We start from the raw sequence: 10,120 nt of genomic DNA, 5'->3' as shown, positions 1-10,120 counted from the left end.
TGGATAATGATGTCTTTTGGACAATCTGCACAAGCGCCAGAATATTTTGACCTCTCCAAAAGCATGTGACAGGTTCAAGTGAAATGTGAACGGTGGAAGAAGCAGCCATCATCAAGAGGATCAACAATCTGCCTTGTACTCTGAGTGGATGCGTGCCAGGCCCATGCAGACACATACATGTAACCACAGCAGCGTGATCCAACACAAGTCAGATCATGTTAAGTGAGTCACATACACATAGACACATAAGGCTCATTAACCAGGGGCTAAATGCACTTTCAACTTGAATGATAGTAGAGTTTCTTTTGAATTTAATGAACTGAAGTCAAAGGTCAAAGTCACTGTGACCTTGTAAGACACGTTTGTGGCCTCGCGAATACAACATCTTTCACCTTGAGGGCGAACATTTCTGCCGTTTTGGCAGAAATGTTCGACGGGATTCAAAGATGAACTGATCTGATCGTAGAGGTCAAAGGTCACGGTGACCTTACATTTTGTCAACGCGGTATATCAGGAACGCCTTGTGGAGATTTTCTGTACATCTGGTATGAATACTCAAGGACGAATGCTCTTGTCAGTGTGACCTCACAGGGCATAACTCAAGAATTCATAAACTTATTATGCAATTTAATAATTCACTTAATAAGGAATTATATGAATATCCTGAAAAGTCTAACATTATATATGTTATACACTACCAGACAGTCATGGGTGTAAACTGCAGCTTGAGTCGTTTGCGGAGGCGTACGACTATGAGCTGGTAGTTCTAGTTGAAGAAATGTTGCAGTGCTACTGTGGAACATTTTTCTTTGAACATAGATGGTGACACTGATATTTTTTTACATAAGGGAGGTGCTGCCCTGTTGATTATTAACTCCTTTTCACGTGATAATTCAAATTCATTTATTAAAGACATTTGATACTATTTCTTCAATGCAATACGACGCAGCACGATACGATACAATGTGATACAATACGATAAAATGTATTTACATTTTTGCATTCAATGTTCATGAATTATTACAGATACAATCCAGTAATTTTTGGGACATTTTTGTAAGAAGTTGTACTTTGCTTGCTGTGCTGAATAAAACCAAGTTGATCATCATAATCTACTAAAATGGCCAAATCCTTCTCATCATTAGTCAGGCGTCTACCTCCGCATAACAATAAGGCCCCTTTTATTCTAACTAGTCCAAGTGAACTTTATTGTCATTCAGACCAAACAACAAGAAGTGCATGGCAGAACAAAATTGCGTATCTCCCAGCTCCATGTGCAAATATAAAAGGCAAGTAATTTTTTCTCAATAATTTTTCCAGCTGACGTAAGATACACATTCTTGCTCACCCTGCACAGTTGCACCATATTCTTGCTACATAGGAGCTAATTCTTGAGAAACCGGAAAACCTGCCTGATAGACAGGCGGTAGCGTAGCAGTCCTGGTAACTTGAGCCGTACCGGAGGACTTGGGACCAAACCAATAGGAGCAGGGCCTCACTGACCTGCGGCGTATGGGCTCGGGAACAGTGCGTTCGATTTCGGAGCCCGTCACAACCAGTCAACACAGTCTGTCAACACAGTCATTCATGAGCTTAGAACTGTACTTTTGATTATTTACTAAATGCCATTTCGTGTGTTGACAGTGACTTTACTTTCGACACAAGAGACAAAGGGACATTCACTTTCCCAGAGGGCTCGGCCAATCCTCTGTTTGTGATGCAAAACTTAATTACTACTGCTACAGTAAAGCCGAGTTAAATGTTGTTTTGTGTTGCATTTGAGGTATTCGTGAATTGTAATTAACTGTTGTCTCAAACGACAGCGAGCACTTGTTTTTGAGCAGCATGAGAATTCTTCCTCTTCACATTCTCATGGTTATGTTGTGAACCGCATATTCCAACTGGTATTTAAAACGTATGCACAAGAGCTGAGCACGTTTTATTGCCTTAAACAGTAAACTTACATATTACATGTCAAATACAAAGTGTATATATAAACACTTTCTAACTTTATCTGGTGCTAAATAATATTTAATATAGACTCCTCATATAATTATCAGAAAATATTTTGATTAGCTCCAACAAACGACTTTTAACATGCTGGAAGAAAAACACACAATATATGAAGTGGAATTCAAAGCTTGTGAATGTACCTGTTGTCGTCTCCTTCTGGTATTTTCGCTCCCTTTCTCTCTCTGTCTTTGTTTCCTATGGTTTCTCAGTCCAAAATACAAATGTATTTATTTTTACCAAGTTCACCTTCGGACCCGAGCTTTTAGTTGTTGTGCTTTATATGGGACCATTAATCTGTAACGGCCTCTAGGTGGCCCCAATGTCCCTCTTCAGGTTACACATGCCAGTAAATACACTCCATGTGGAAATACCGTTTAATCAGGGAAACATTAATAATCACTAGTTTGATCCCTTTTTGCTTTTATATATATGGGTTTGCTGCAACATGCATTTCATATGAACTTCGTGTAACTTTACAGTGGAATGTGAGAGGTTTCCTCTCATCTCAAACCATCCACTGACATTAGTTTATCATTTTTAATGCTTTCCCTTGATTATTTTTAATGCAAAAACCACTTTATTTGCCTAATTCTCACCCTCGATGTCTTCCAACTGTCCTCCAAAGAAGTTGAGCTTGTCAGAACATTCAGGCAGTTCACCACTTATTTGACAAACTCTGTACTTTGAAAGTTTTGAAATCCCCAAAATATTTCGCACATCATATTTTTGAGTTAGACAAGACTGAACTTGTAAATAAGTAACTGAAGAGCATGGCTGGTTCTCATGCTCGCTCGTATGGTGGCCCAACCCTTCCTTCCCCACTTCCCCCCTCCTATGCCTTGCCAAACTGGATCTGTAGGATCTTACAGAGTCATATTCTCAGGAGACAGGAATGTCAGAGCACAAGGCCGGCCTGGTGCCTGCTGGGACACGCAGCCTCGCATTCCCTCAAACGTATACGGGAAAAAGTCCCGAACGCGTTACTCATGCATCCATTAAATTTTCCCTTAACAACTCTGTGTAAAATGCAGTGTCTGCGCCGGACGTTTTGTAGACACACACTGAGTCACTGCTCAAATTCTGTCTGGTGCACCACGAGCCTAGTTCTGAACAAAGTGTATGTGTTTTGTGAATAATTCTTACAAAGATAATAAAGTTTTCTCTCTCGTTTTCGAATGTGTCTCTTGACAGCTTTGTCAGACGACACTGTACACATATGGTTTTTACGAATGACAAAAACATAAAATGATTTTGGAGATTTTTATTGTTTAAGGTCTTTTAAAAGGTCTTTGCTTTATGTACAGCTTACAATCATAATATTATACAGCAGATAGGTCATTTAAGCGTTAGTCATTGAGACTATAAGGAGCCCACGTGTATCAGAATATAAATATAATACAATGAAACTGTGGCATTTAAAGAATGACACAAAGAAATGTAAAGGATTATTTGGCTGATTTCTCAATCACCCCACATCACCATCTACAGTATCTCAGGAATTGAGACGCTATCGACAAGCAGAGGATCAAAATGTAACAAAACAAAAAGGTTTCATGCTACATTTGTCCGTGTCAGAGTGTCTTAAGCTTTTGGACACACAGGCCCAAGGTTGCACTAGCGCCCCTGCATCTGTTAGCCTGCCCTCTCTACACTAGCACGGGCTTTTCCATTGCTCGAGAAGCAGAGCTGCACGCAGTGAAATGTTGAAAGTCCACTTTCCTCCCAGTGTCATGGGCCATATTTGCTCTAATTGACGGACCAGTGGCTGGAGGTTGGCGACGAGCCGCTGGCGGACTCTTTGTGGGACTGATTGGGGCTGTGGCTGTGGGCTGGGGAGTGGGTGACACTCGGACTGCTGGGAGGTGTGGAGGAACAGGAGGAAGACTTGGATTTGATCTGCAGCCACTTGTCTCCCAAGGCCTTGGCGAAGTGGTCGTCGACGGACACGCTGATGGAGAGCTGCTGGGAGCGGGCCTTCTGGTAGTTCATGCCGAGGCTCCTCTGGAAATGCTCCTCGACCCCGTGATCGTAGCTGCTCTTGGAAACAACTGGAAAAGAGAGGATAAACGACAGAGCGTCAAACACACGCCTCAGTGAGTCAGTGAAAGTGAGTGGATGTGTGTGACGATGAGGGAGTGACTGTCTGGAGAAGGAGCTCTTTCGAAAGAGCGTGAGACTGACCTGATGTGTGGCTCCTGTGGACCTCAGATCTGCTGGAGGGGTTTCTTAATGAGGACACACAAGTGATCACAGAGGGACGCATCTGGTAAGACAAAATAAAAGAGATGGGTTATTAATCACATTATTATCTAATCAGAGGAAAAAAACACATTTTCTTTGTTTCCTTTTCATCCCACAAACTTGGCTTGCTAAACCTGACTGTGCACGTACAGGAAAAACAACACACCAAGTTCAGTTAGAAAACGAATGGGAAAATGATTTTGAAAACCAATTCAACTGGTTGGATTTGGCCATGAGGGTGAGATCACTCCCAGTGTGGCGGCATAAACAGGTCAAAGAGAGAGCTGTCTGTTTGGTCTTGTTGATGACATTCTTCCCTCCATTGCTCACATTTTCTCCATGAATCTGGCTGGATTGCATAGCTCGGACAAGCTGAGGCCTGCGTGCCCGCCACTGGGAAGTGGAATGACTGTGGAGTTATGGATTCACTGACTGCAGATTGGGGAGATGTACCACTGCTGTGGGTAGCCTGCAGCTACACAAAGGGTCATACAGTAAAACCCACTCTTCACAGGCCCTGACAGACCAGACATCCTTTTTCCCTGAGAAATATCACAGTGGATGTTTTTGAGGACACAAGCAGACACAGATTTTCCCGACGGATTACCTGGATTTGAGTGGCGGCGCTGCTTTGAGACTTCTCCTCCGTATTTTCTGGGTCTTTTCTTGGTTTCTTGATGAGGGCGAGAGGTTCGTCCATGATGGGGGCGTAGTACATGTGAGCGGGCAGGGGGCTGGGCGTCGGACTCCAGGTGGATGTGGGGCTCTGTGGGCTGTTGAACACGGCCGGTGCTGGTGCTGCCCTCTGGGCCACTTTGCCACTGTTTCTGCTGAGCACTCTCTCCCGCCTGGAAAAGTAGATCATCAGAAAAGGTCAGACCCCAATGACAGAAATTGTGTGTGATCAGCATTATTTTCAGTTTTGGAATATTATCCGAAATTAGCCACATTCACCGACCTTTCCTCCAGTGTGAGACCTCTCTCATGGCTGCGCTTGCGTTTGACTGGATACACTGTTGGGCCTCGAACCCGGTCATTTGTCATGTGTCTGTACCTGTCTTCACTTCTAAGGTGGGGCTGACCTAATAAACACAAGGAAAGTGCAGGATTAGAACAAGATGCATAAAAACACAATCATTACCACAGGTAGAACTTTTTTTTTTTTTTTTAAACCAGTCATTTACTGGAACTGATGAATTTACTATATTGATGACGGTGTTTGTCACTCAGTGATGAGCAACTGCTTGTTTTGATCCAGGACATCAACTTGCATGACTGCTTTTCATGGGAAAATATTTTTTTTTGTCACCGTTAATTGTAAACTCCGTTAAGCCGTAGAACTTGATTTACCTGATCAGTGAAGGTTACAAAGCAGCACAGCTGATTCACTGCTAACGGTAAACGTTGTTTTTCTGCATAATGTTGGCATTCAGCCCTATCACATGGACGAATGGGCACAGTCGTATTGTTATCATGAGATGCAGCGCGTCTAATGGCTTTAAGCTCACAGATGACCCTGATTTGGGCGGCACCCGTCTGTGAAAGGTCCATCGAGGTGAACACACAAAGACACACTGTGGATTTTTTTTCCAATTGCACAAGTTGAAACACATCAAAAAGAAGCTGGTGATGTCAGCGCTGGGCTGGATGAGTGACATATGCGTTTACAATCTAGGCCACGAAGTTGGTCTCACGAGCACAGTTTTTTTTGTACATGTTGGGCTTTCACTTTCTACGCACAACAGTAGGAATAATCCAAACCAGTTGTGGCCTCCGCCTCACGTCAACACACACACATGTTCAAAACAGTCATGCATACAGTCCAAACACAGAGCACTGTCTGGAGGGGTAATGGCAGCAGCATTGTTCGGACTGTATGCTCAGTTCACACTTGAGAATCCACATTGATTTGAGGAGTCATTCAAATTCAAATCGGCCATTCAATGCTGGATAACATCTCCTCACACCGACACCTCCCACTTTAGTGAGCTGAAACAGTGGGTGATCAACTGTGAATTGTAAAACAAATAAAAAAGTTGCCAATGGTGTCTTTAGCTGCTCGCTCCAATACACATTTCCTTACTGCCAAACACAGCAGTACAACAGTTCAACACCTGTGTGCTGCTCCTTCTCACAGGGTGCCACTGAGGAGGGGAGGGGGTGTTATAACCACACCTATGCTGATTTTCTAATGCCTCAGGCGTAGATATTTCTTCCTTATTAGAAGAGTGAATACGCAGCCTGACCTTCTGCTTTGCTGCGTTTAGTCTTAATTTACAAGACATGGAACAGAAACACAGCCTAGTAATAAGACACAACACAACTTATAGAATCACAATTTAGTCTTGAGCAGCCAGAAGTATGACTAGAGAGGCCTTAATGCTGAGTTAATGTCCTCATATATACTTATCTTGTCTTTATGACGGAGGTGAAGATATTCACGATTGTTATTATATATTTTAAAAGTTGAACATTATTGTTTAAGTATATCTTCTGTTACTGTTGCCTGATTCTATATATTTCTAACTGTATAATCATAGATTTCATAGAACAAAAGGAAATGTCACTCAAATGAACACCAATAGTTTAATCAGGATCAGAATTGGCTTATTTAGCCAAGTGTGTGTACACGTTCAAGTGTATTTTACTCCACTTTTACATGCCTCTGAGTGTACTTACATAGAAATAGACAAGCAAAAACTTATAATTGAAAGAATGGTACAAAAATACCTACATTACTCATATATATCACTAACAACCAAATGTTGTGAGATAATATTAATAGTAGGGACTTAATCCCACTGATCTACAGAACAAGTACAAGTATCCACAGTCATGAAGCAACATGAGGCAATAAAAGAAAAGTCATTACTGGACTTACCCTCTAAAATGTAGACCTTGAAGCCACTGCTCATCCGAGTGATGTAGTGGAAATTCGCCACGGCCATGATTCCTGGTCTTTGTCTTGAGTCTTTGGAGCCAAACACACACATACACGCCTTGGCTGCTGCTGGGACACAATGCGCCTCAGTAATGGATTGAATTGGAAAGGTAATGAGAGGCTGGCTCTGACCTCCGCCAGGTAAAGTCTCAGGTGAGTGCAGATAGGTGCAGTGGCTTCCCTGTGACCGCCTCCCTGCGTTCAGATTGGCTGCCGTGGGAGCCAATCAAAACTCCCCGAAATCCCTCTGTGTTGTTGTTGACCTGCAAAGTGGAATGTGCTTCTCAGGTACAGGTAGGCCTGTGTGTGTGTGTGCGTGTGTAGTGGAAAGTGGGATCAGAGAATTCAATGTGTGATTGTGGAAGCTTTTGCTTTAATCAATATCTTATTCTGTAGTAGATATGGTAAAAAAACACACAGGTCACGTCATTTCACACAGTTTTTAGGGTGTTTTTAAGTGTTCATTTAGCTTCCCTCCATGCTTTCAGCACCTGTCCCCCTACTCTCCCCTCTCCTCCCCTCCTCTCCCCCCTGATCGTGCAATCTCACCAAACTGCATTTTTCCGAGCTGCTTAGCCCACCGGAGCTCCAGTCATTCCTCTGACCTGCCTGTACACGCACGCAGCTGCACTGTGCAGCCTGCCTTGCCAGTAATCCAAGGGCTTTTGTTGATGGCCAGACAAAGACTCCTAAGTCCTGAAAAACGCGGCTGCCATGAGAACAATCTCTCCTGAGCATACCGAGGAGTCTGTCCTCAGAGGCCGCAGATTCAGGTCCTGTGTGACACTGGCACTGCTGGAAATGTCATGGGGAGTTTTCAGATATGCTGGCACAGTGGGCATCAAGAGAAATGATCCCCTGTGCGGCTCTAATGTCATCAGCTGGTTTCAACCCCTTTTTAAAAATTTACTTTTTATGAAAGATTTCAGGAAATTATTGGCATAGGCTCTCATTTACCCTGACTAGTTCTTTAATTTTATAATTCACCCATTTTATTGTTGTATTTTCTCTGTTCATGTTCCATTGTTTCATTCTCATTGTCTTTTCATTGTAACATTGTTAAGAAAAGTGTTGTATGACTTAATCAATTTAGATAATTACAACTTAATATATAATATACTTAAGTAACTTTACTCAACATTTTCAGAGATGTTAAGCTTAGTGAAAAGTTTTTTTTATTTAGTTTGATACTGGCATGTGAGTTGTACTTGATATTACAGCAGTAACATTTACCTAAAAAGTACTTGTCCAAATTGTTATGAGGATTTCATCAAGTAAATCATACAGGTTATTTATTTCAGTATAACAGGAGACGCCTTTAGGGTGTATACTGGTTACATACTGGGCATATATTGGGCATATACTGGGTATTTTGGGTCGAAACACAGTTTATTGTTATTTGCCTGTTTCCGTCCATTTAGGGGGAAGAATACTGGTTTACAAACAGTTTCACATATAAAGGTCATAAAAGTTGTAAATGTGATAATATTATTTTGGCTTAATTTAAGCTCAACACTGCCTCCCTAAGCTCTTTACTGTAATTGCAATGCTTCAATTCCTACAAGGCACTGTGGGCCTACTACTGTGTATGGATAAAAAAAATCAAGGGTAGAAAAGGAGTGCTAAATTTATACTTCTCGGAATAAACATGTTTTCTCACTGACAGGTTCATTGTCAACATTCTAAAATGTGAAGAACCTGGCCGTAAAATTAATGGAATCTAGTTTTGTAACATTTTACCGTCCACAATTTGTCCACACGTCACACAGCCAAGGACGGATTCTCTCTGGTTACTTTGTTAACTATTACTATGCTAAAAATCACTTAAGAAAGACACATGATTGTGATTACACTGAAACATTTTGTAGTTTGAATAACCATAATTTGATATAATTTGTAATATTAGCATATTTTTCATATTACTATACAACTATTGAATTTGTTTTCAACACAGAGTGAATAGTACTATTCTCTATCCAAATCCACAACCGATTGGCTTTACTCCCATTTTACATAAGAAAGTGTATGTTGGTAGTCGTCTCTGTAGAAGAAGACGTGTATATACTGCCACCATGAATACGTCATGTGAAGTGGAGAGCAGCTCAAACTGAACATTGATATTCAGCTATAAACATTTATGAAAAGAAAACAAAGATGAATATAACCCTGATTAATATGACCTTGGTGTAACTATCCTGCATTAATAATTAGATGCCATCAGCTGGATTGTTAAATCATAAATCACATTTGTGATTTGTGATTTAGGGTTTAGACTTGGTTTTAGTGTTAGAATTAGATTTAGGTTAGGGTTTGGGTTAGGGTAAGCCAATGAGTCTCCTCTCTAGATGTACAAACGTGTGTGTGTGTGTGTGTGTGTGTGTGTGTGTGTGTGTGTGTGTGTGTGTGTGTGTGTGTGTGTGTGTGTGTATGACCTCCTCCTCTGCTCTGAATATGTGCTTGTTTGTAAATCTAACTCTCTGTCCTTTTAGAGTCTCTGTTAATCTCAGTTTGTGTTATTTACTTAATGAATGAATGGCCTCATATATCCCCCATTTACATATTTTACTTTATCTCTTCATCTCTCACTCTTGAAGTCTCAATTTCTAAGCTTCGTGGGTTATTGGGAAATGTGGGACACCAAAGCTCCAGTCTGTTTATTCCTGTTCCAACTAAATCGAGTCAACAGGGTTTTACTACAGGTTTAGCATGTGACTGAAATCACTTGACTTCATGGGGGTGATGTCACAGAAAGGGGCGGGGAAAGTGTCAATCAGAAGCTCCTCCTTGGAATTGCATGTCAAGGTCAATGACATAAGATTGTGTTGTTAAGGATATGAATCTGTTTTAAATAAGACAATGATCCTAATTGTTATCAAATTATGTTTGTGATGATTCAAGCAACAAAATATGTATTAAGTTGTTTAA

The 10,120-nt window shown here is 41.3% G+C and overlaps 1 protein-coding gene across 1 annotated transcript; it reads right to left on the bottom strand.

Moving 5' to 3' along the window:
* Positions 1-3,259: 3,259 nt before the first annotated feature.
* Positions 3,260-7,341, bottom strand: vgll4l (vestigial like 4 like). The gene is made up of 5 exons (XM_035164995.1): positions 7,136-7,341; positions 5,213-5,336; positions 4,862-5,102; positions 4,195-4,276; positions 3,260-4,061 (listed from the first exon to the last, which is right to left on the bottom strand). The coding sequence occupies exons 1-5, from the start codon at positions 7,245-7,247 to the stop codon at positions 3,760-3,762; spliced, it is 861 nt and encodes a 286-aa protein (XP_035020886.1). The 5' UTR covers positions 7,248-7,341; the 3' UTR covers positions 3,260-3,759.
* Between the last annotated feature and the right edge of the window lie 2,779 nt (positions 7,342-10,120).

The sequence above is a fragment of the Hippoglossus stenolepis genome, chromosome 9, assembly GCF_022539355.2.
Source record: "Hippoglossus stenolepis isolate QCI-W04-F060 chromosome 9, HSTE1.2, whole genome shotgun sequence".
Taxonomy (NCBI): Eukaryota; Metazoa; Chordata; class Actinopteri; order Pleuronectiformes; family Pleuronectidae; genus Hippoglossus; species Hippoglossus stenolepis.
Note: the sequence above shows the minus strand (reverse complement) of the source record. Positions and strands in the feature narration are given on the sequence as shown.